The sequence below is a fragment of the Ictalurus punctatus genome, chromosome 15, assembly GCF_001660625.3.
Source record: "Ictalurus punctatus breed USDA103 chromosome 15, Coco_2.0, whole genome shotgun sequence".
Taxonomy (NCBI): domain Eukaryota; kingdom Metazoa; phylum Chordata; class Actinopteri; order Siluriformes; family Ictaluridae; genus Ictalurus; species Ictalurus punctatus.
This window is the reverse complement of record NC_030430.2, coordinates 6,246,430-6,273,742: the sequence shown is the minus strand read 5'-3', so window position 1 is coordinate 6,273,742 and position 27,313 is coordinate 6,246,430. Positions and strand designations below refer to the sequence as shown.

Sequence of the window (27,313 nt, the reverse complement as noted above, 5' to 3'; positions counted from 1 at the left end):
AGATCAGATGAGCGGCCGGGTAACGCCGAGGAAGCGGGGGATGCGCAGTCGGTCGGCGAAAAAAACGGTCCGGATAAAAAAAGAAAACAATGATAATAATAAAATATAAATAGCCGCAGATTGTAATATAATCAGAGACTAAACGCGGCTCGACGATTTATCGACGGCCGACCCCCTACAGCTCCTCCTCTCTCTCTATACGCTGTATGGGAAGTTAAAGGTCACTGCGCGCTCCCGTTTTTTGTTCTTGGATAAAAAAAAAAAGAAAGAAAAGAAAAGAAAAAGGCCCGCGGATATTCGCGAGCTCCTGTTTTTATTCCCGTGTTTTGACGCAAATAAATGGGTGATTACGGCTTCGGCTTGTTACAGACAGCGAGTCTCGACAGCGGCAGCGCACTGTTCGGCGCTTTCAGATCGTCCTACTCGAGCCTCTCCCCGGTCACCGGTGACCTCCTCCTCCCCGCCGCGTCTCTGCAGTCTGTCTCGCGCAAAAGCAGCAGCGCAGCAGCGTCCCCGCGCTCACCGTCGGCCGCCGCGCCCCGGCGAAACATGCAGGATGAGCTCGCGGGGGTGACAGCCTCGCGGCGTCAGGTCGCGTCCACCGAGTCGAGCGACGAGGCCGGAAACGCGGCGGCCGAGCGATCGCAACCCACCGGCGGCGACCACGGGAACGGTCATCCCCACACGGACTACGACTTCAGCGACTATAAGGCCGGACAAGGCCGCTTCGGTGCTGTCGCGTCACTGCGTGACCTTGAGAGAGAAAGGAGCGACAATCCGCACGCAGACTCCGAGTGCGCCCCCGAAGGCCCCGGTCAGCTCCCGGAAGACGCTCTGACCGATGCTGCGACGCCCTCGAGTGCATCCGTGAGTCCCAACAAGGTCCAGATCCGAATGGAGCCCGCAAGTGCGCATCTCGCAGCGGCCTTTACGAGCCTCCCGCATCATGAGACCTCGGCTGCTTCCCCCTCCCTCCCCGGGTTCGGTGCACCGTGGTCCGTGCACACGAGCTCCCCCCCGCCGCCGGTATCCAACAACGGGAGTCACATCATGCCTGGTACCGAGCCCGATGGAGGATTCTACCCAGGAATCCCTTCCTCGGTGAATCCCGGCTTCTTCCAGAGTTTCTCTCCCGGTGTGAACGCGCACGGGTTCGGCGCTCCGTTCTCGCCGCAGATGGGCGGCGCTCCGCCGCAGCACGCGCCCAGCCGCCGCTCCCCGCTCAGCCCGCAGCACGGCACCTTCCTGCAGCAGAGGAACAGCTACAACCAGCAGCAGGTGACACAGCAGACCACCGAGCGAGCCACTTTACGGGGTGCACGATATATCGTTCAATATCGCGATATTATTAGGATTTAATATTGATACATGTATCGCAGTACTGCAGTATGCAAATCAGTTTTGTGTGCTGTGATGTGGTGCAAAGGGCGAGCTTCATCCATGTCGCCTCAGTAATCCATTAATACGTGTTTAATAGCTGCATTGTAAGACATCGTTGCACAGAATCACTGTATGAGGCATCAGAGCAGCAAGATACGGATAAAAACATCATATTGCGCCTATATAATTAATTAAATGTAATGCAGTTAATTAAAGCAAACGTCTGAATCTGCGATGCGTCTTAATTACAATCCGACCTAATTTAGTTCCAGTGCTCATTTATATGCACCTTTGACTAGTAATGTGAAGACCACTACCGCAATAATGATTAATAAATACAAATAAATGAAATGCGCATCCCGATTAGACGTGCAGGTTTAACTGGTTAAGTGATAAACCGTGACGTTCAACTAGCACGGTATTTTTAAAAAGCTAATCGTATCGGCTACTTGAACTCGTTTCCATGATGAAATAACATTTTAAGAAAATGGAAGGAACACACCCTGACATGGCGTATGAGTAACTCTGAGAAAAACCAGTCTACACTGTATGTGCCAATGTAATTATAATATTTGTCCATATTGTGCAGTCGTAGGCTGGTTCAGAGGGTTGGGTCGGATTAAAAACGATAATTATGCTGGAAACCGGCCAATCTGGCAACCTTTCATTTAATCAGCATCTTCATCTGTGCATAAGTACTGAATAATAGATCACAGGGATTTTGTTATTAAACGCGGCCAATACGATTATCCTTTGATAATTATAGTGTAACTATCGCCATGATATATTATTGTCACTCTTTATCGTTATCGGAGATCTGGGAATAAGTTGTGCCATGGCCGTGATCGGGGCCATCATGGACACCGTCATCCAGGAAAAGTCGAATATCAGATAGGACCATATGCAAATATTTATCACAGTAATATAATTTAAATCGCTAAACGAGTCACTATAGTTACTGAATAATTCAAAGTAATTACTTAATAATAATAAGCTGAGACTTTAAAGGGTTAAATGGCGATCAGCAAACATATTGCGAAGGACAAGGTCGTTTACCTTTTAAATTATTTTTCTATTTATTCCATGTTTACAAACCTAAATTGGTGGGGAAATTGTATCGTGATTATAAAATGCTGTTTCATTCTTTGATAAAATTCACTATGATTCACTATAGTCACTATAATATAGACATAAGTCACTATAATTTTCTATTACAGTAGACATTGTGATGTTATTTAAAGGCCTCTAGGATGTGTAAGTGTGTTTGTGTTGTACAGTGAGTGTGTGTGTACTTGTGTAAGCCCATAACTTTATCCAACTTTATATATCCAACTTTATAGTTGGATATCTTAGTAATTTTCAGTTTTTGGTTCAGTTATTTAGTAAATAATTAGCCCTAGTAGACCTAGTCGAATGCAAACCTGAGTCTAGGATCATCACACAGCGCTGGAGTTTTGTTTTCTGAACGTATTTGTAATGTTTCTAAAACTGCCGAACGTTCTGATGTAGTTTACTGTTAGCTGGATGTGTACTACCGCACTAAATGCGTTGTTTTATAGAGTCAGAAAGGCTAACTATCAAGCTAGCTATTTATCTTAGCTAGAAAAGACAGCTCATCAGTGTAGCCAGCTAGCTGCATTTAATACTTTTATTCATGGTAGTGTTTATTTTATTACTTTCTGTAAAACTAGGTCTTTTTGTTGTTGTTGTTGTTGTTGTAATAGCAAGACCGTACAAGCTAGCTAGCTTGGTTATGCCTATGTTAGGCCTATGTAATTAATAATAACTATAAAATATATATTTTCCAACATTAGTGTATACTAAATTCAAATGATCTGTTTAAATTAAGACTTATGGGTGTATTAGCTAGCTAGCTACATATTTTCAGCTAATTTAACTGCATGACAGCCCCTTGTTGTAACGTTAGCAAGACGGCGAAAGCTAGCTTGCATTAGTGAACAGTTATCCAATTTTTAATAACCAAATGCCTAAAATATCACTATATAATCTATTATCATCAAAAGACTCAAACTAAATTCAAATGAGCTGTTAAAGTGAACACTGTTTAATGCTAATTCAGCTAATATAGTTCCATGACAGCTCCTTATTTTAGCATTAGTTACATGCTAGCTAGCTTTAGTGAACAGTTAACGGTTAAAACGGTTAGTATTTGAACTTATCACATCTTTATTAAGTACAAATCTGCCGTATATTGTCCGAAACCTTTAGATTATCCTTTATATTAGTACACAATAAGCACTTTTTATTAGTGTTAGCTGTTTTGAGGCATTCGAGTTGTGTGTTGCGTGCGTGTTCAGAATACAGGCGTTACGGCTCCCTCCTGAAATGCAGCAGTTCTGGAGGCAGCTCATGTTTTCGTTCCCAACGTCTAGACGGCGACACCATTATCAGTCATTTACACCAAAACACTCATCTTGTCCACACACACACACACAGCCCGGTATCTAATTATACACACAGGCACTGTAGGTTGTGTAGATGGGTGTGGTTAATATGCACAGGAGAGATGGAAAGAGTACACAGAGAGAAAAACCCATACACACACACACACACACACACACACACACACACACACACACACCCGGTTATATGATGTGCAAATATGTGCACAGATTAAAGTGAGTATATTTGTGTATTATCTGTAAGCTCTCTGTCTGTGTGTGGAGATGTGTGGGGGGGTATAGAGTCAGGAAAAGCTTTAAAGCTTCTTAAACCCCTCTCTGCACCACTCACACACACACACACACACACACACACAAACACACTCACACACACACATATCACACTCTCATTAACACTCACACCCATACTGACTTGATACAGATCTTTATGTTTCTTTTCCTTTCCTTTTTTCTTGTCTCTCTATCTCGCGTCATCTTTCTATTTTGCGTTCTCTTTAACGTTCTTCCTTTTTCCTTGCTATTTCTGTCCCTCCCTTATTTTCTCTTCCTTGCTGTCTCTCATATGTTTTTTTTCTTCCTCGTAATATCTTCCACCGTTTCTCTATTTCTCGGTTTTTCCTGCACTCTCGTCCCCTTCTCTCTTACCTCATTTCCCCTCCCCCGGCTCTCTCCCTCTGTCTCACTCCGTCTTGTCTTCAGTTTCACACTGCTTTTTTCTTTATCTCTGTATTCCCTCCATCTCTTGTTCCGTCACTCAGCGGATTAGTGTAACTCTTCTCTCTCTCTCTCTCTCTCTTCGCAGCCCCTGATGAAACAGTCTCTGTGGGGCAGCAGTTGGAACTCTCCGGGCGTGTCCTGGGGCAGGGACCATCGAGGGCGCGGCGTCGGCATGGCCGTGCCCGTCTCGCTCAGCCAGATCTCGCCCATGAAGAAGCCGTTCAGCAGCGGGAGCGTCATCGCCCCGCCCAAGTTCCCACGCTCCGGAGCTTCGCTCGGCCCTAAGACCTGGAGCGACGACAACGTGTTCCGCACCGACAACAACAGCAACACACTGCTGCCTCTGCAGGTACAAACCCAGTGTGTCCGTGTGTTTGCGTTTGTGTGTGAGAGAAAAGGTTTTCAAGGTTTTACTTGGAGCCTTTTCCTGAAAAGGAAACCCTACACATCTCTAAATAAAAGCTCTTAATGTTCTGACAAACTGAAGAGCTCTTTCAAGTACCAAATTAACAATTCAGTAATTCAGTACAATTGAATCAGCTCAGCTTTAGGCTTGTGTTAGATTTTGGATAGAATCTATACTCCTTTGAAAACATGTCTATGGACCAAATTTTAAAAGGTTGTACGGATGCAGCGTGAGTATTAGCGGTAGCTCAACACGATGCGTTTGTGCCACGTAAACCACAGAAGGAAAACAAAAATCGCTTCGTTCTCCTAAGCAAAGACGATCGTAACATCCTTTTAGCGCGAACATAAACCTTCTGATTCTTCAGCCTTCTCCATACTGACCCGGTGTTTACGCTACTTTACGTTACGCTGTACGATTTTCACGCGTTGTAAAAGAGCGATTTATTCGGGAGAATATTTACGTTCCGTAAAAAAAAATCCCTCTCATACGAATCAAGTCCCTCCAGAATTGTGCGATATTGCGGTCGCAGAAATGAACGCAAAATCAAGCGAACCCGAGAAAATTTGGCCCAAGACGCGTCGGTGACGCATCGCAACACAACATGAGTACGGCTAAAATTTCGTGCGGTTGCGATTTCGCAGAGACAAGTGGTTTTCCGTAAAATGGGGCGCAAAAAAAAACAACTTCGTAAGTTGCATCACTAATTTAAAAAAAAAAAAAAATCTTCATCAAAATCAAACGTTTGTTTGGACGCAATAATCACAATCGTGTACGGACTGACAAAGTCTGGATATGCAACTAGCGTGACCAAATCGCAACAACATTTATCTTGTAATGCTTAGCTAATAGCAATACGTTTATGGTGGTAAACATGACAGTGTGTGGTTATGTTTGTTTTGTTTCGCAGCGGTGCTTCACGTTAGCACTTTCAACTACAGCAGCTCCACAGACTCTGACAGATGAGCTACTTTATTTTTGGAAACATACCTCACTTGGAACAGACGCCTCTCTGTATAATTGCATTTTTCTCATTGTTAAAAAGCCACGTTGTCAGTGCGCTAATCAGAATATCTCTAGCCTTGTAGCTAGTGTCTGATCTGATAAGCTGCCTTTAGCGAAACTGAGCTGGTTCAAGTCTAGAAAACTAGAATCACCGAGTTACGGCCTTTTTTTTTTTTTCAAGTGCTCTGCTAGTCTAGTCTGGAGAAATACTTGACTGGACTGTGGTCTGCCGGCTGATGATGCACCGAATTATAGAGGACCTAAATCTTCACGCCCCCTGGGAAACACGGTGACATGTGATTAAATGTAGAACATTGAAACATTGGAATGTTGAGTTTTTATTATTATTATCATTTTTAATGTAATGCATTACTTATTGGGAAATTTTAAACAAATGATTTAAGCAGAAGAATAAAGAATAGTAATAAATGAGCAAGGCATGGAAGAGAGAGAGAGAGAGAGAGTATATGTATGAGAGTGAGAGATAGGGTGAGAGAGTGTATGTGTGGGTGTGTAAGTGGATCTTTCAGAGCTTAACCATTGTTTGTGTGTGTGTGTGTGTGTGTGTGTGTGTGTTGATAGAAAGGCCACCTCATTTACACGTGAAGCAGGCATGAGCACCTGGACTCACTCGTCTGTATTCATGCAGTCAGCTGGCTCGACCGGGCCTGTTTTTAGTGTTTTACACAATCACGCTGATCCACAGAGGAGAGAACTGCATTGCATTATGGGGTGGTATCACCATCGTGTGAAAATCAGAGCTCGCAACTTCTTTACAAAAGCTCTGTACCTCGGTTCTTTACAAAAGCAGAAAGAACATGCCGCTGTATTTATGTAATGTCGTATGTGCGGCAGCTAATACTATCTTCGCTGAAACGACACATCTCGCTGCTTGTGCAGAATACACGCAGGATAGTGACGCTTCATTTAACCTAAATTCTTTACTTTAATCGTCAAAGATTTCCTGTTATTCTAACCGCTGAGTGTAAATTCTAATATTAGCCAAACCAAGCTAATATTATACTAAACACTGCGTGTAAATTCTAAAATTAGCCAAAACAAGCTATTATTATGCTAACCGCTGCGTGTAAATTCTAAAATTAGCCGATCCGAGCTAATGTTATGCTAACCGCTGCGTGTAAATACTAAAATTAGCCAAAACGAGCTAATGTTATGCTAACCGCTGCGTGTAAATTCTAAAATTAGCCGATCCGAGTGTTTTGGACCGTCGTGTCATTACTTTCTGTTTCTGAGTTGCAGCGTCGTCGACGTGGTTTGTCTCGACTCACGTTTTTCCTCTTCCTCGATCTCGCGCCTTTCCTGCGCGTTGGAATTCCGCACGTTCCTCGTGGCCGTCCTTCCTTCCTGCCTCGTTCTCCTGAGCGGTCCTGCGTGCGTCACGACTAGAGAAAGTGACCCCGACGCGTCCAAGAGTCGGAAAGGAAGGGCAGAAGGCGCGAGTGAAAACAAAAACGACAATGTGTGGAGTGTCTGATAACCGGACTGCCAAAGTGCTCACGAACTCCAGATGGCTTCAAAGCTGTCAGTAATAAAAGCACCAGGCTCAGAGTGCTTGCTTCTCTCCTCCTCTCCTTTGTGCTCGGCAGCTTCTCGCCGTTTTATCTTCGGAAGCTCGGTGTTAACGCTAAGGCTATGTTTAGCTTTGCTAGGTAGCACCTTCCATGCAGCAGTGGATGTGCAAGTGCAGAATGTTTAGGGGGTGCTAGAGAGGGGGACACATGGTTATCGCATATCGTGAGTTAACCCGATTGTAAACCTCCACTGGAGGAACATTCCTCCACTAGCCTTTCTTTTACTTTTATAGGTCAGTGTTTGTTAGCTTGCTAGCAAAAGTACATTGAATCTCTGCTCTTTTCGTTTCACTCATTCCTCCCTCAGGGAAGCAGAATTCCTCCTTGTAAATAACCGGTTCGACGTGAGATGAATCTCAGATCGGTTCCTTGGCTCGGATTGTGGTGTGCTCGGCTGCTTTTTAGTGCATAAAGAAGTGTTGTTGTTTTTGTTTGTTTGTTAGTTTTCTATTTGCTGTAAGTATATGACTACTAATAATGTGAACTTTTCTATGTAGTAATTACGTAATGGCACAAAGTAACATTGGTCACTCATCCGTCGTCAAAGATTCCAGTTGTCCGTTTGGTACCTGCTCAAGATTTGCACCATCAGGACCTAATGGTAACTCAGGGACACTGCTACTCAGGAGAAGAAAAAAGAACAGAAACTGGCTAGCTAGCTTTGTGCGATTTATGATAATGTAGTTCAGCTGGAAATGGCGCAAACCCTGCAGCCAGGCGCTTGTTGACAGCGTAACATAATCCAGAGCTTGGTTGAATCTGAAAAGTGGGACACTGGAAATGCAGTAAAACGATCAGACACACAGCTACGGCAGGACGCAGGCCAAGTGCGGAGTTATTTACAGTCATGCTTGACACATGCATATGCTTTCAAATACAGTATGTCAGCACCCAGTGTGTGTGTGTGTGTGTGTGTGTGTCCTGTTCTCCTTGAGAGTAGTGAGTGTGTGTGTGCAGTAAACATTCCCCTCGCTGTCCACACGCATCTACGGAATTGCTTTTGTCAGGACAAATGCACAGGATGCCCTGCTGACATTTATAGCAAAGCAGAAAGAGATGTTATCCGTTCTACTCACACACACACACACACACACACACACACACACACACACACACACACACACACACACACTTACTGTCCACAGGGTTTTCTAAAGGTCAGCATTCCTGGATGCCTCGTATTCCAGGAAAAAAGGGGATCCACTTGTTATAAACACACCGCTCACGTGAACCAGCGCAGGAGGAATCTCCCAGCATGCACTAGAGACTTGAAGCAGAGTCAACAGCACGTCATGTTACACCACATCAATTTTATTAAAGAATCGCACTTTTTAAAAAATCCGTTTACAGTTACAGTTAATGGTGTGGGACGTCCAAAAGAGCAGCTTACGTTATCGCAGCTATAAAAAGTCGTTCCCTCACAAACCCTTCATTTTTCTCTCTATTGGAATGAATAAAACAAAAAAAAACTAACTGTTACAAAACGCTGACACTGGAGACTCCTTCCATGTTAAAAAATGGTAAATAAACGAGAAGAAAAACAAATCAAATATTACAAGACTCTTTTTCTTTCTATTTCTCTGTCTATCTCCGTGTCTCCGCATTAGGACCGGAGCAGAATGTACGACAGTCTGAACATGCACTCGCTGGAGAGTTCTCTGATCGACATCATCCGGGCCGAGCAGGAGCCTCTGAAAGGTAAGACTCGCGCGATTCCCTCTTCCCGCTTCCTCCTTCCTGTGCGCTTCCTGTGCACTATGACTGATAGTTTCAAAGCCTCCGCGATGGTAGGTGTTACATATGTATATTTATTTATTTATTTATTTATTTATTTATTTATTTATTTATGTGTATATATATATATACAGTATATATAACATTTCAAAAAGGGATGAAAGGAATATACCTGTGTGCATATTTTTCATCCCTTTTTAGAACCTTTATTTCGGTTTTCTGTAGTGTGTATGTGTATGTATGTATGTATGTATGTATATATATATATATATATATATATATATATATATATATATATATACATACATACATACATACATACATATATATATACATATATATACATATATGTGTGTGTGTGTGTGTATGATTACCGCAAACAAAACGAAAAAAGGATTACGGCAGGTTTTCCTATTGCGAAAACAACAGGAGCATCTCTGTGGCACCTCAGGCACTGTAAAGACGAGAAAAACAAACACGACATGACACACAACATGTAAACAAAAAAGGTATAGCTAGTCAGGCATCGTAAGGCGTCCCGAGAGTGTGTTTTTGGGGGCGTGGCTTTGGAAGAAACGTATTTGGGCTACAAGGCCAGTCGTTTTTATTTTGCATGCTAGTAGTAATGTTTCTGTAAATAATCACCTGGGATCAGCTGACAGTAAGATTTTTGGCGGTGGCAAATATTACCGACAGAGATTTTCGCCAGTCCGAAAGATTTTCGATTCCGAATGAGCTTTTTATGTCAATGCGCGTTTAGGTTCTCTGGGTGTGGCAGGGTGTTGCAGTGCTTCTTTCTCTTTCCTCACTCTTTGTGTATTTTCAGTGCTCTGTGATGAGAAGTTCTTAGTACTCTGACTAAGTTGTATTTGTGTAGCACTGACAACAATAGCTGTAGGTGTAGAACCAAGAGGCGGGTGGGGAAAAAACCCTCCCCGAGATGGCATGAGGAAGAAACCTGAAAATAGAATTGCGTTTAAAACATTGTACTATTAAACACTGTCGCTAATATGTCGAGTCGTGGGAATCTGAATCTTCATGGCAGCTCATTCCAGTGTGTCACTCAGCTCTCCGTTTGTGTGTCTCTCTCTTTCTCTCTCATGTTCAGGCCGCATGGGATGCCCACATCCTGGCGCCGATGGCCTGCTCGTGCTCAATGGTAATTGCATCAGCCAATCACATCTCTCTGTACTCCTTCCTACTGACCCCATCATCTGTAACCCAATAACACTGTATCTATACTTACAGCGTATCTGTTTACATTGCAGCGCTTCATTGTGTGGTGTAGTTTAATACAGCTGTATGACATTACTGGCATTAGGAAAAGGATTAGATGTAATGATACTTGCCTAAATGCCTAAAACGAGTCCAGATTCATTCCTCACTTTCTCATCAGCCAATGTTATCCAATTCACGTTAGTTACTGAATAATAAGCTGAGACGTCAATGGAGTTTTACTCTTCGGTTGTACTGTAAGATTCATTTAGATGAAAACTACGGCTTAAAATGTTTGTGACAAAACTATTATACTATTATACTACAAAACTATTATACTAATAAACTATTATAATTCACCCTTCTCTTGGAGAAAAAAATATATATATACACATATGTATTGACAAACTGTAGGCATTTTCCTCAGCTAATCAAATCTTTAGGAGTGGAATGGAAGCAAATTAGCAAACAAAAGCAAAGCACAGGACGGAAGAAAACCAGTGAGTGAAAGCAAATCAGTGAAAGAGCAATAATCTTGCGAGCGAGAGCTAACCAGCAAATGAACGCAAAGCAGTGCATGAAAGCAAACTGGTGAAGGAAAGCTAAATAAGTGAACAAAAAGTAAACGAAAGCTAATCATCGAATGAAAGCAATCCACCAAGCGAAAGCAAACAAGCAAACAAAAGTTCAAACCAGCAAACGAAAGGAAACCATCAAACAAAAGCAAACCAGCAAGCGAAAGTTAATTTGCTCGCTTGAACCACAGTGACACTCCGGTTTGCACTATTTTATTTTGTTCTGTTTGAGTGGTATAACAGGCTGGGAGTCTCATTAGAATATTAGGCCACGCCCAAATAGCACTAAGATCAGTCTGTTCCGTGAGCTCTATTTTAGACTGTATGTTTCCGGCCTGATTTTCATTCAGAATTTGCTGGAAATGTATTCTAACCCTCAGGTTTGGCACAGACATTTTCTTTTTTTCTATTTTGAAACCATATTCCTTTAAATACTTCCACAAGCACATTTAGACACTGTATACGGGTCACAGCGGGGGACGCATTTTAAGCAGACGCTTTTTATAGCATGGCCTTATCATTTGCAGCCACCTGGGGCCACCGGGGAAGACTGTCGAAAGGTCAAAGGTTGAACCGGGGGGTGTCTGAGAAAGCCTTCATCCCACCATTTTGTTGATCTTGGATTGATTTCATCCTGTCCTATTCTGCTTGTGCTCACTTAGTGTCCGCGAGAGAAATATTACAATCGAATTTTGCAGGAGGGGGAAAAAATCGAATTAGGGTAAAGTGCTTTTTCTTCAGTAGACGTGTTGTCCCTCTGAAGTCTGAAAACCTCAATGTAATTAATCTGGTGCACTGGCACCATATTTATCAGCCGTCTTGGCAGGAACCGCACTTCTCCAGGATCAGATCTCCCTGTTCATACGCCTCTTTCATCCTTCGATGCTTTTTACTCGAAATAGATCGATCAGTACGTCTGTTTGTGTTAGTGTAAAGGTCCTCAACAGCGCTCGATACGTCTGTTTGGGTTAGTGTAAAGGTCCTCAACAGCACTAATACACGTTTATAGTATTTAAAAAGATGTCTTATTTATTAAACAAAGTACAATAAAGCATGGAAATGAATGCTCCTTGTACAAGCTGCAGGCACTTATTTATGGGACGCTGCGTTGCGTTGTGTTACGTTACTTCACGTGCGCTCGTGTGCATTGAATCACAGTAGCGGTATTAACAGCTGAGATGTGAGATCTTTTCAACAACAGCTTCTGATTTTGAACCGTCGCAGCGCACAGCACAATCCCAGGCCTCTGATTGAAACGCGGTGAGCGCATGTGCTTACTAGGGCTGGGTGATATTATCAATATACTATCAATATCGCGACAAACGATTTTGCGATACACTTTTCTGAGATATCATTGGTACAGTTATGTGTTTTTTTACGTTTTTAATCATTACAAATTAAATGGTACTGAATGGATGCTGTTGACTCGACGTAATTGAAAAAACATGTTTATGAAAATTAACATGTTTTTGTGTATTTTACTACTGTTTATATATATATATATATATATATATATATATATATATATATATATATATATATATATATATATAGATATATATAGATAGATAGATAGATAGATACGTCAAATTGTCCTCAAGTATCATGATATAAAATTTTTATCATATCGCCCAGCTCTAGTGCGTACAACAATGAAATGTGTTATATATATTTTATATAGTTATGCAGTTAATCCACATTCCGTGGACTGTGTAATTATTTACGTTCAAGCATTTTAATGGCTCTTAAAATGGCGTCACTAGGGAAAGAAAAAGAAGAAGAAAGGCTGCTTCAGTGCCTGGTTAATTTTCATTTCATGGCTCCGCCTTAGTATTTCACTAGACAGCCTTAAAGACAAACGGAACGTTCCAGAGACCAAGAGTTTCGTCTTCCAAACAACAACAACAGCAACAACAAAAAGAGAATCCGGAGAACTTCCCTAATTTCGTGCGACCGGTTAAGGAAATCCTGTGCTGGCCAATCAGCTTTCTCGTCAGACGGTGCGCTTGGCCAAACAATCCTTGTCCTTTTATAGCAGCGCTGGAACACGACGCAGAACGTCTGCTTTGGCTGAGACTGGCTCGCTTTAAGCTGTCCAATCTCTGGATCCAGTCTGTATTTTTAGCTCTTTACACTGCCGTGTTTCATGTCAGCAGCAGCTGCTCACTTTATTTCCTAATGAGAGATCATGTGTGCTTGTGTGTGTGGGTCTGTTTCGTTCTCTTTAGTAAAGTGAAATGAACACAAAGGCAAGCTAAGACGAAGTAAAAGAACACGCCTAAATAACTTGCACATCAATATATGATATTTTGTTGTGTCTCTGTCTTTATTTATTTATTTATTTTAGACATTGGATTTCTCATCGATTTTTCTTTTCTCCTCGTGTAACCGCACTAGCAATAACGGTGTCCCACTGTGATTTCAGAGCGACACGTAACCGCTAAACGTCTCACAGAAACAACGAAAAATACAGCGCAGAGCAACACCTGAAGCTGAGTTTAGTCGGACAGATTTGAATATAAACATATACAGTGTGTTTCACTCTGACACATGACTGAGGAGGTCACATGAATCATGAGAGTTCAGTTGTGGTCATGTGACCGGCTGCATGATGTCGACTCACATGACTGGCTGTAGGCAGAGAGAGAGACGTGGAATGTTTTTGTGTAACCCTTAGCATGCGCTCAAATCCCCTTTAAACTCAGTCACTAGCATCGCTCTTATCAGTTGTGTTGCAAATGGTGCGTTTCTGGATTATTCTGAGACCACCATATTCTCTAATATTAATGTATAAAGATATACGATCGAAGGAATTATTATTAATAACTAATAAGACAACAAACTTTATTAATAGGTAAATAAACGGTAGCTCAAATCTCGTCCTCCTGGAGCGGCTGAATAAAGAGTCCAATCCAGCCATCTAAAGTTCTCAGAGAAATCGGATAGCCAACTTTGATACCACATTAACCTAGCTAAATTATTTATTTATTTATTTGAAATGTAAGATAATACATGGACAAACTGGTGCCAATCTATTAACTTGTAAATAAAACATACATGGTTACTTACATTTAGATGGAAATGTCTTTCTATAAATACCGGGTGTATTGACAAGCGTAATGTGAAGAAGGAAGACCAGTGTGGCAGCCATGTGTCTTAGCCATATTAGCTTTAGATTTGTCTAAAATAAAACTAAAAAAAAACTGCACACACTACAAAACCTTAAAGTAAATAACATATATTTATTCTTTTGGATTTAGTTCCAAGCGACTTCCAAGCGAAGCAGAATGCAGTCTAGTGTAGGTGGGTGCATCAGTGGCTCTTTGGCGGTGTTGGGATTTGAACCCAAAGCATTCAAGTGACAGATGTAGCACTACGCAAAATAAAGATTTTCGAGAAATAACTCGATGTACTCCCATCTCTTCCTTCCACAATCATATCCCACTGTACTACTAAAATATATTTATTGACAAAAATGTCTATCAAGAAGTCTTGTGAATGGTCTTGTATATGTTTGTTTTGTATATGTGTGTGTGCACTGTGTGCCTGTTCATGGGTTGCAAATGAGCGGGAAAAAGTCCATTTTACACGTTTTCCCCAAACCTCAAACTCAAAGCAGGTAAGTCACGCCATGTTCGCTCGATGCGTTTCTGACAAGTCGTGCCTTTCTGTCCCGCCTTTTCTTTCAACGACAAGGGTCCAAAGCTTTCGAAATGAACGACTGGGTGAGAAAGCGCCGAATGTCTATGTTTACTGAACCTTAAACTTCACCAGGCGGTGTGTCATACTTTACACCACTGCTATGTCGAATTGTCGAATCCCGATTGGTCGAGACATGTCGAGTAACTTTCTATACGAGCAGCTCTGACGGTAGCGCAGGCCGTAATTCAGATTCGCAGGTTTATCTAGTATGATATCGTTTCTACGGTAACGAGGAATTCACAGTGACTCTTAACGTAATCGCTTAAAGTGGAATAATAATAATAATGTACAGATAAAAATGTGTTGTTGGTTTGATTTTGAGAGAGATTTCCGTTAGCCTCGTCGCGCCGGTGAAAACACGCGAGCGTCAGACACCGAACGTGTCTTGGCTTACGGACATCTGGGTGAAGTGGGGAAAACGTGTGAAATAGATTTCTGACTTTTCCTGTAAGGCGAAGCTTCACTCATATCACAGCTTTTTCTACTCTGTTCTGTTTACAAGCAGCCAGGAGTTACAGCAGACGACGAGGTAAAATTTCACTTCCTGCACCGTGTAACGCCCGCCATACCTTTCCCCCACGTGTCACGTGACATCTGTCTTTCCGGTCATGTATTAAATTCAACAGCGCTGAGACTGCTGGGTTTACTAAAGCTCACGTTTAAACCTGGCTTTAGCTTTAGCAGTGATTATGTGGTTAGAAACAACTCAGCCCATGAGGTTACTTCGTGTTATTTATTTATTTATTCACGTGACGTTAAATCAGCATGCGCTGTGCTGTGTTGGTAAATTTGTAAACTGTGTGAACAGACTTCATCGCTGGTGTACGTGGAGTGATGAATAAATCATTCATGTTCAATGTTCTTTTCTTTTTTTTCTACAGGACGCTCCTCCCTGTTTCCGATAGACGACGGTCTCCTTGACGACGGGCACGGTAACCAGGGCGGAGTTCTGGGATCTTCCGGTTATCCGCATCAGAACGGAGAGCGCATCGAGAGGTTCTCACGGAAAGTGTTTGTGGGCGGCCTGCCACCCGATATAGACGAAGGTGACTGTAGAGTGTTTTGTAGAGCAGTTTCAATCAGCTTGTGTTTCAATCCTTACACATTTTAGATATTTAGTTTTATTTTCACATCTTAATACTGTCTCTCTCTCTCTCTCTCTCTCTCTCTCTCTCTCTCTCTCTGTCTGTACATATGCAGATGAGATCACCTCCAGTTTCCGGCGGTTTGGTCACCTGGTGGTTGATTGGCCACATAAGGCAGAGAGCAAATCTTACTTTCCTCCAAAAGGTAATCAAAATAATGATAAATAATAATAATGATAATAATAATAATGCCTTTGACTTCTACGGCGCCCCTGAAGGGACCATTCGGGAAAAAATAACCCCAAATATATACACGGTAAAAAAAATATTTAAAACAGAAAAATGGTGTGCATGAGATCATTTTCTGTTTTCATGATATTTTTTTCTTAAAGAAAAGGATATATAAAAATATAATAGTTTTTGTGCTTTCTTCTCTCTCTCTCTCTCGCTTTTTTTTTAAACTGAGGTCCCTTTAGAGGCTCTGTAGGTATTCATTTTCTATAACAGCAGCTCCCACTGTAGTTCTGGCTATGAGGCAAATCACAGGCGTACAGTATCTCACAAAAGTGAGTGCACCCCTCACATTTTTGTAAATATTTGATTATATCTTTTCATGTGACAACACTGAAGAAATGACACTTTGCTACAATGTAAAGTAGTGAGTGTACAGCTTGTGTAACAGTGTAAATTTGCTGTCCCCTCAAAACAACTCAACACACAGCCATTAATGTGTAAACCGCTGGCAACAAAAGTGAGTACACCCCTAAGTGAAAATGTCCAAATTGGGCCCAAAGTGTCAATATTTTGTGTGGCCACCATTATTTTCCAGCACTGCCTTAACCCTCTTGGGCATGGAGTTCACCAGAGCTTCACAGGTTGCCACTGGAGTCCTCTTCCACTCCTCCATGACGACATCACGGAGCTTGTGGTTATTAGAGGCCCTGTGCTCCTCCACCTTGAGGATGTCCCACAGATGCTCAATATGGTTTAGGTCTGGAGACATGCTTGGCCAGTCCATCACCTTCACCCTCAGCTTCTTTAGCAAGGCAGTGGTCGTCTTGGAGGTGTGTTTGGGGTCGTTTACATGCTGGAATACTGCATACTGATCATGCTCTGCTTCAGTATGTCACAGTACATGTTGGCATTCATGATTCCCTCAGTGAACTGTAGCTCCCCAGTGCCGGCAGCACTCGTGCAGCCCCATACCATGACACTCCCACCACCATGCTTGACTGTAGGCAAGACACACTTGTCTTTGTACTCCTCACCTGGTTGCGCCACACACGCTTCTGAACAAAAATAAGTTTATCTTGGTCTCATCAGACCACAGGACATGGTTCCAGTAATCCATGTCCTTAGTCTGCTTGTCTTCAGCAAACTGTTTGCGGGCTTTTTTGTACATCATCTTTAGAAGAGGCTTCCTTCTGGGACATGGCGTATGGTCTGAGCACTGACAGGCTGACCCCCACCCCTTCAACCGCAGCACTCATACATCTATTTCCCAAAGACAACCTGTGGATATGACGCTGAGCACATGCACTCAACTTCTTTGGTCGACCATGGCGAGGCCTGTTCTGAGTGGAACCTGTCCTGTTAAACCGCTGTATGGTCTTGGCCACCGTGCTGCAGCTCAGTGTCAGGGTCTTGGCAATCGTCTTATAGTCTAGGCCATCTTTATATAGAGCAACAATTCTTTTTTTTCAGATCCTCAGAGAGTTCTTTGCCATGAGGTGCCATGTTGAACTTCCAGTGACCAGTATGAGGGAGTGTGAGAGCGATGACACCAAATTTAACACACCTGCTCCCCAGTCACACGTGAGACCTTGTAACACTAACAAGTCACATGACACCGGGCCCAATCTGGACATTTTCACTTAGGGGTGTACTCACTTTTGTTGCCAGCGGTTTAGATATTAATGGCTGTGTGTTGAGTTATTTTGAGAGGACAGCAAATTTACACTGTTATACAAGCTGTACACTCACGACTTTACATTGCAGCAAAGTGTCATTGCTTCAGTGTTGTACATGAAAAGATATAATCAAATATTTACAAAAATGTGAGGGGTGTACTCACTTTTGTGAGATACTGTATATCGTTTCTGTTACGAGAACTTCGTTTAACAATTTTTTAGAAGGAGTCTCCAGTGTCAGCACTTCATAACAGTCAGAGATAAACTTTATGGCCCAAGGAGTCTGCTATGTTTTTTTTTTTCCCCTTATTCATTTCAAGAGAAAGAAAACAGAGAGGCTAGTGAGGGAACAGCTGTTTATAGCTGCTACAACACAAGTGATAACAGGAACTAACTTGTGTAGCGGATGTTCCACGCCATCGAATGTAACTATAGATAAAAAGTACGACGTGCTTAAAAGTATTGGCCTTGCTGTTCCAATAGTTTTGGATACTTCTTATATATATATATATATATATATATATATATATATATATATATATATATATATATATATCTCCTTAACATGCATACACACATCAGTTTTACCTATATTAACAGCTGCTGAAAGACAGTATTTTTGTTCTCTTGCCAAGGTTACGCCTTCCTGCTTTTCCAAGAGGAGACCTCAGTGCAGGCGCTGATCGAAGCCTGTCTGGAGGAGGACGGCAAACTCTACCTGTGTGTGTCCAGCCCCACCATCAAAGACAAGCCCGTGAGTCCGAACATCCACATTTACTAGCACTCGTCCCTAACCGAGTTTACTCAAAACGATCCAAGGGAAACAATCACCTGGACGCATCTACAGTGTCCGGCATCGCTCATATAAATTAGATCACGGCAGTGGTTTCCCATAAATCACCACGCTAAACTAATCCACCTGCTAGGGCATGAGCACCGGAGTGCATGAGCACCGGCAGTGGAAAGAACTGGAAAATGCACTTTAAAAAGGAGCAATTGCATTAAATGAAAATAAATAAATAAATAAAAAAAGATGATGTGTCTAGTAAAGGTCAGGGAAAGTCTCATTACATGCAGATATAACCTCAGTGATGTGTATGTAAGCAACCAGGAAGTATAGGTGCTGCACATGAGCTTGATATTCACGAACTCCAATGACAGAACTAGCTATTAATCAGAGATGAATGCAAAATTCCCACAGATTTTGTGCAGATTCGGGCCGAGACGCGTCACGTGACATCATCACGGCAAGCATTCAGCCAAAGCTGTCTTGCGTCGAACACGAGTACATCTAAAAGGTCTCATTTACCGACAAACATCACTGTGAAAGACCGCGCAAAAGTATTCCATGCGATTGCGATTTCACCAATTCGAGGAGTTTTATGCAAAAAAGCACACATTTTGAGCTATCAGAAAACACTGACTCACGTGTGAAGTTGTGTAGGTCTGGCTGCACGCTTCCCAGACACAGAGCAGACTTCAGGACAGAGGAGTTGATGTTGTTGGTTTTTTTTTGCACTGTTTTATTCCTTAGTTAACACATGACACCATCTGAACGCAGCATTACTATATAATAGCACTCCAATAATACTTATAGGATATTAATACACACTCCAGTCCATAACCCCTTTCACTGATCATAACCGGTGTCATGTTTCCGCTATTTCCTCTGAATAACTGAATTATTTGTATCGACCGGCAGCGTCAGGGTCCGGATCCCATTACAGGAACGGTTCTGACTTGTAATATTCCTTCCTGCATAATATTGCCGATGTAATATTCCTTCCTGCATAATAAAGGTCTGTAATGTGTTTGTCACATGTCTAACGGTAATAAATTGGCAGCCATTTTAGGAAATGTTCCAAAGAATAGAACGCATAGAATTTGTTCTGAATCGAATTTGTTGCCAGTTTCTAGAAATCAATTCTCATTTAAAATGGAAAACTTTGCATAGTTCTGTTTTTTTTTTTCGTTTGTTTGTTTGTTTTATTAATGTAATCTGGCGTCTTTCAGGTCCAGATCCGCCCGTGGAACCTGAGTGACAGTGATTTTGTGATGGACGGCTCGCAACCTCTTGACCCGCGTAAGACCATCTTCGTAGGCGGAGTGCCCCGTCCTCTGAGAGCAGGTAAAACCTTTGGGCTTTCTCCTGATTTCAGAACTATCTTATTGGTGTTGAGACATGACTCGGCATATCCGGTCAACTTTTGGTATGACGGCGCCCCCTGGTGGCACACCATGACAGTACAGCCTGAAGCATTGTATAGAGTTACAGTATTAACCTGTTGGATTATTTCAATCTGATATCTCACGAGGAGTAGGAATGTTAAATTCGCAGCATCAATTCAGCGCAAACCATTAATATTCAAGAAACCTGGAAATGATATCTTGTTAAGGATAAAAGTATAACCTCTCAGACACTACTTACAAGACAGTGTCGTGTCCTCGACAGCTGATTTAGCTCATGAGAGCATAGTTGATGGTGTTCTTACATCAGTCTTAGGATTTTAGAACACACCTGATTTAAAAAAAATCTGTCTGGAGGAAAAAAAATCACCCAGGTATCCATCCATCCATCCATCCATCTTCTACTGCTTACTCCTTTTCAGGGTCACGGGCCAAGTATGGAATAATAATGATTTAATAATCATCACACGATATTGTATTTATACAGGATCTTGTAGAAAACTGTGAAATCCTGAAATATCAACTCGAAGACCCTTTGATATTTAAACATGGCTTCCGTCTGAAACGTCTCGTTTTATTCCGCAGTCGAGCTGGCTATGATCATGGACCGTCTGTACGGCGGAGTGTGTTACGCCGGGATCGACACCGACCCTGAGCTGAAGTACCCGAAAGGGGCAGGCCGAGTGGCCTTCTCCAATCAGCAGAGCTACATCGCCGCCATCAGCGCCCGATTCGTCCAGCTGCAGCACGGAGACATCGACAAGCGGGTACGAGAGCTGATCGGGGCTCGTCCTCCGTCTGTGTTTAACAAGTAGAGGCTCATGGTAGTGAAATCTATTGAATAGATCCGAATGATTTTAGAGTCTGTCGTAAATGTAAACCGCACTTAATAACGTGTAGCTTTCTGGATATGTGGAAAGGGATTTAACAAAGTCACCGCTTCACAGAGGATTCAAGGTGATTTGGATCAACCCGATCTTCCACATAAGTCAAATAAACAAGCAAATAAAACCCGTCTGGAAAGCTGCGCAAACATCAGCCGTAACTGAGTTGACTTTACAAATGTCATTTTGCAAAATACAGACACAGCACGCTTCCTGTTCATATCCAGCGGTGCAGCTAAATGATTAAATAGGATAGTTAACTAGCAGAAACTGCTCGAACATTGCTTATCGTTTGCCGTTTTGTTTTATTAAACCCAGCGGAACCCAGTTTCCCTACTTAGAGTTACTTACTGTGAATTCTCCATTCCGATTGGTCAGAAGGTGTTGATTCATTTCCTCTAACTGCTAACTGCAGCTCTGACATGAGTTCCAGCTATACTTTAACAAAAGTTGCTCTTGTTTAACAAAGTTACGACGATACGTTCTGTAAGGAGGCATTAATTTCATAGAATATTTACGGAAGGAGTCTCCAGTGTCAGTGCTTTGTAACGGACAGCTTGTAACAGTTTTCCATCACGGGAAAGTTTTTATTTTTTTTATGTATTCATTTCAAGAGCACGAGAAAAAGCGAGGCTGGCAATGGAACGACTGTTTATAGTTGCTATAATGTAAGCGATAACGCGAACTAACTTGATTCGCGGCCGTTCGGCAACATTAAACGTAGCTATCAATGCGTAAAAACGTAATGACTTCGTAATAAATTGTGGCCTTTGGCGGATTGTTGTGGTACGCGCTTTTCTGGACATAATTACAACTGGAAAACAATAAGCTGCTTGATGAAAGTATTACCACGTGGCTTCGGGGTACATCACATCACACCACCCCACGTTGATTGTTGATTATTCTGCCGTAAGAGCACAACCCCCAAGTGTGTTATTCCGTATGTGTCGTCTGTCATGTTCGACGTTAACCAGCGAGAGTCGCTCCGCAAACTCAGTCGGTCTAAGTTGAAGTCTGTGTCTCGCAGGTGGAGGTGAAGCCGTACGTTCTGGACGACCAACTGTGTGACGAGTGTCAGGGGGCGCGCTGCGGAGGCAAGTTTGCGCCCTTCTTCTGCGCCAACGTCACATGTCTGCAGTACTACTGCGAGTTCTGCTGGGCGAACATCCACTCCCGTGCCGGCCGAGAGTTCCACAAGCCGCTGGTCAAAGAGGGAGCCGACCGGCCGCGCCAGATTCACTTCCGCTGGAACTAACGAGCGACGAGGAAGTGCACGCGCCTCGAGCCTGCGCTATCAGTATAGAGCACCTAACAGTATACAGTATATAGAGATCTATGGAAATATTTATCTTTATCTTTTGTAGCAGCCAGAAACACTACATGCCTCATTTGTTTCACCAAATCATACACTTTTGCTCCCTTAACCTACCCTCAGTCCCTACATCTCAGGCTTTTGTGGTACTTTGTGGTGTTTGGTTTAGTTTTTAAAAAGGAAATTAACCGAAAAGAGATTTGTAGGTTTTTTTTTTTTTTTTCCCGAATTATTTTTATATGTCAGATTTAACAAGTAGATATGAGAATGTCTTTCGCATGAGAGGGCAGTTGTCTGTCTGTCCGTCTGTCTGTCTGCTGCTAAACAACCCCACCTCCCTCCCTCCCCAGTGGGTAAAGTGCGCAATTGTCTCTGGATAAACACTTGATGATGTAATCCGGGGGAGCCGCACCGTCGTGGTGTAAGGGTGTAAGCGCTACAGCGGGGAAAATCGCGAACCCGTGCTGAGCTACTAGTGTAGAAATCTGTAAGCTCCCCTGCTCGAATAGATGCCTGCCAAGGGTCTTTACCAAAGGTAGCGAAAGAAAACAATCTCCTCGCCTTTATTTAGTAAATTCTGGAATGGTTTCGGGGGGAAAACAAATATCGAATTTATGCAATTTTTTTTAGCTTATTTCAAATATAGTCAATCAGCCAAGTCCAAAATATCAGACGTTTGAGGCGGTTTATTCTTTATTGTTTACACAAACAATAAACCGTTATCTTGCCGCCGTCTTAGACAACACTTTTTTTCCCTTTACCACAATTTGTTATCGTTCATCCCCCTTTGGTTCCGCCTCCTAAAGTTTGAGAGCGTAATTGTAACTGGACATTATGTAACGGACGTTATGTACGGATTTATTCCTTTTATACTACAGACAGAATTTTATTTACTAAAGAATGACATTGTGCATTTTTTCCCATATATATTTACGTAGCGTCGCCGAACGTAGACGAAACAAGTTAGCACGTGTCATCACTTACGTCATAGCGGCTGTAAATGTAAGTCGTTCCCTTATAAGGCAAAAGATAAGCCAAAAAAAAACAACAAAAACGCATCTTTTTTTTCGTAACCCGTAAAGCAGAAAATTGTCGTCGAAAGTGAATCACCTCCTGAGCGATCAGATTTGATAATTCAGTAGGTGTGGTGTAAGTGGATGATAAAGTTTTTCCGTTTTAAACTAAAACCTATACGTTCTGACTTTTTGTGTTACTTTTGGTTCGAACATGCCTTGGCTGATCGACTTCGTTTGCGATAAAATAAAAATCTCTTCCTTTAATAGTTAAAATCCGAAAAATATCGAGTCACTCTATCATTGACCCGCTGGAAGACTAATACCTCGCAGTTTAATCGTGAGCTACATATATAAAACGAAACGCTTTGCTGCTATAATGAATAACTAGACGTATTATTGCGATATGTAACGGCATCTTTAACTACAAACGTTAACAATTACAATCGAAATGCAGCGTGCGCTCTCACACGGCCGTGGAGGAAGGGAATGTGAAACCGTACATGCATGTGTGTGTGTGTGTGTGTGTGTGTGTGTGTGTATTTGTGCGTGTCTTTGCACCTGTTTCCAAAAAAGACACATAAAGATTCGTTTTATCGATCACTTACACTACGTAGCATGAGAGATTTCGAAAAGGCTCTCAAGTACAAGATAATCTCAATAACGGCGAGCATAAAGGAATATCGTGTTGAAAATGCGTACTAAAAACCGTTGCATGCTTCGATATTGTAACTTTCTTTACACAAATAGCGTCATTAGCGTCGTCGGTTAGCGCCATTTAGCGGTATCGCTTCGTGAAGAAGCAGTGTGCCGTCCAGTGCTCTCGTACGTCTTGTGTGTGTGTAGTGTGCGTTCACGTTGGCGTTTAGTTTAGAAATTATGTAGATAGCGGAACGTTCGAATATCTCTACCTTCAGTGCCTGCTACTCACGCAGGTCAGCTGTTGCTAAGCTAAACACGATGTATAATACCACACAGATGCGTTCATGTATCCAAAATACTAAGTTTTTTTGTTTGTTTGTTTGTTTTTTTACCAGAATTCATTGAATATTGAGTCATATTCAATAGGTAGATGATTTTTTATTTATTTATTTATTTTTACCACACAGAAGAGCTATTTATATTCTGTATTATGTAATGCTACCGGAATTCATGCTAACGTGTAAAGATAATCGAGAAAGCTTGTTTTCTGTAGTAGTAAACTTGACTCATTGAATACTGAGTCAAAAGAAGAATCGCAAGAAAGATAAAAGATTATAACTAGCATTTTGAGTAGCCCGCTGATGTTTTTTGTTTTTTTACCACACAGATGAGCTAATGTATCCAAAATGCTAGGCTTTATTTTCCCCCCAGAATCCACGTTAACACTGTCTATAAAACTTTGTTGTTCACTGGAGCAGTAAACTCGACTCAGTTGACTCTGGGTTGAGTCACAAAGAAGAATCACTAGAAAAGCTACCTAGCTACCTAAAAGGCTAATGATTAAAAAGCTTGTGCCTAACTAGCATGCTACATAGCCTGAAGGACAGACAACGTAGCTGACTTCATGCTACGTTTTAACACGCGTATTTTAAATGTTCCGTTTGCAAGTATCGTGCAGCGGTGGCAACGTTTTACACTTTCGCCGTAGCATTTTTACAATTTTCGACGCCTGGAAAAAAGATGAACATTTTTCCTTATTAACTTGCGCTTACATTGACGTTTTGCCTCGCTGTTTTCAAACCGTTTCAAAACTGAAAAGCGAAATGTAATATTTTAATATATTTGAAAAAAAATTTTTTTCCCTGCTAGGATTTTCTTATGAGCAAATCGAGGCCTCTGCATTACGCTAAAAACCAAGCGACGTTTCCAGTGAGACAACACTGTGTGGAAAAACGACTCTCGGGATCGTTTCTCAAAATGGCCGACGTTCTAGCAAGGGGTAAATTGTATCGCTACAACCAGACGTCGGTTCTAGGTTTATTTATGTAGCTACGAGAGCATGCGGAGGTGATATTTGTCTTCTGTGATGGTTGATGTTCTCGTCTTCTTCTCTCTAAACATCAACGTGGATAGAAATGTCGACAAAACAAACAACCAGGATTGTTGTCGTTTTCACTTTGGGGAAAAAATGCAACCCAATTGAGATATATATATATATATATATATATATATATATATATATATATATATATATATATATATACATATATATAATTTTTTTTACGAAAAGTTTTTTCGTAGCGACCTGCGCCGATTCCGTCGTCTCGTCTCCGTGATGAAGTGCAACTCCGTAGACAGTGTTTTAGGGACAGTCTGTGTGGAAGCAACGGATGCCTGCGCGTTACGCCACGTTGTGGTACTGTATTCATCGTAGTTGCTCTGTGCATGTCTAGCTAGCTAGCTAGTTAGGCTCCTTCCTGTATTCGCTGTGCTTGTGGCGTCGGTGATATGTTCAGTGCCCTTCGCTTGCTCTGTGATCCGAACATTCGCGTTTTTTTTTTTTTAGCGATTCACGTGTTCTTATTTATTGCCGAGTATTTATTCACGTCCACCGTCACACGATCACGTGCACTACTGTACTCTACGTCCGTAGCACATCGATGTTATCGGATCATTATATTGAAGTCTACTGTACACTCCGACACACACACGAAAAAAAAAAAATGTAAAAAGAAAAAAATAATTCCTTAATATTAATGTTTTATTCCGTGTCTTCGAGACTACCTTTTTATTAACTATAACGGATTATTTAATAATGTTTGTTTGTGCTAACTTATTTGATCAAATCGTCGGACACAATAACGTGCGATCCAGTCATGTATATTTGGGACGTGAACGATGGTTGAAGGAAAATAAAAATAAAAAGATCAAAATAACGTTAGGACGAGTGTCCCAGAGTCCGTGAAGGAACGTTCCAGACAACATTTACACCGTCACGTGATCCCTTTAACGCTCCGCTATAGCTGGAGTTTGTGCTCAGTACTGTGTCCTCCTCTTGCTGTGCAACGTGTGTTGTTTATTTGCCCCGTTTTTGTTTTTCCTCGTTGTACGAAGTTGTATTTATTTCTATTTTTCTAGCTTGGATTGTATTTTTCTATTTCACTTATTCGTCACATCCCCCCCCCCCCCCCCCCCATTTATTTATGATTCAGCAGGGTTTTTGGTGGAAATATTTTAAAAAAGAAAAAACAAGCTAACTCAACCCACCCAGTTGCAATTATGTGTATAGTTATAGATTAATTAACATATAGTTGCTTTTGAACGTTTTAACGTGATTAAAAACTTAATATATTCAGTTATTTTATTATTTGAAGGTTTTTATTATTATTATTATTATTATTATTATTATTATTATTATTAATTTCATGGAAAACACTTGAGCCTCTCTGTCTCTCCCCCTCACTGACGTGCAGAAACTTGAACACACTTTGAAAGGCTGACTAACCTCGGATCTGTGTCGTGTCGTGCAATACTGTTTCTAACGTTTGTATAAAAAGAATAGTGAGAATTACAGTGTATACCTTTTTAACGCAGATTTATTTTTGTCATTGCCTATTTTGCAGAGTTCCGATTCACGGTTGTCATTTTTTTACGGTCGGAAAAAAGATGAAACCCCTTTTTTTCATTGCGACTATTTTTAATAACCCAGATCTCTTTGTACTGATGTAAATGATTGTAGTTTATTTTGGATAGCGTTTTTTGCTAAGAAAAAAAAAACAAAATCAAAAGGAGACTTTTTTCATGCATTTCTATTTCATTTCATCTTGTTTTACTCCTCTTTTTTTCACTTTAATAGTGGCGAAAATACTTGGAATAATTTTTCATATATGTCATTAACATTATTTTGTATTTTTATGTGGAAATATATAAATATCTAATTTTATGATGCTAATTGCTAAGATGTTATTCATTTGAATTATTTTTCAAGCTGAGATCTTTGTAATATTGTTAATGTTACTAGTTTCTAAAGCAGAGTCTGTGTACAGATCTGCTCGAGCGGTTTATGAAGTGTTCTGATTGTAATTATTACTGAATGGATCTTTGATATGCAAAATGAATATGATGTTGATTTTTATTTTGATTATTATTATTTTATTTATTTTTATTTTTTTGTATTTAAATGGGGTGTTGATTACAATCTTTATTTCGTTTTTCAGTTTCATGAATAAAGAGCCGTTCTGTTCGGACACA

General features: G+C 41.4%; 1 protein-coding gene across 2 annotated transcripts; it reads left to right on the top strand.

Moving 5' to 3' along the window:
• cpeb2 (cytoplasmic polyadenylation element binding protein 2) lies at positions 1-27,313 on the top strand. 2 transcript variants are annotated; one of them, XM_017487989.3, is made up of 10 exons: positions 1-1,278; positions 4,606-4,869; positions 9,131-9,221; positions 10,366-10,416; positions 15,631-15,795; positions 15,950-16,039; positions 18,380-18,498; positions 19,758-19,872; positions 20,517-20,698; positions 21,843-27,313. In XM_017487989.3, the coding sequence occupies exons 1-10, from the start codon at positions 340-342 to the stop codon at positions 22,068-22,070; spliced, it is 2,244 nt and encodes a 747-aa protein (XP_017343478.1). In that variant the 5' UTR covers positions 1-339; the 3' UTR covers positions 22,071-27,313. The 2 variants fall into 2 exon arrangements, with proteins under 2 accessions (XP_017343478.1, XP_017343479.1); XM_017487990.3 differs by lacking the exon at positions 10,366-10,416.

What these genes read in the sequence shown, in the direction of transcription:
- cpeb2 (XM_017487989.3), top strand. Translation starts at nt 340, where the DNA reads ATGGGTGATTACGGCTTCGGCTTGTTACAGACAGCGAGTCTCGACAGC. An exon ending in ACAGCTACAACCAGCAGCAG is followed by an intron (nt 1,279 to 4,605) that starts GTGACACAGCAG and finishes CTCTCTTCGCAG; the next exon opens with CCCCTGATGAAACAGTCTCT. An exon ending in TGGCCTGCTCGTGCTCAATG is followed by an intron (nt 10,417 to 15,630) that starts GTAATTGCATCA and finishes TTTTTTCTACAG; the next exon opens with GACGCTCCTCCCTGTTTCCG.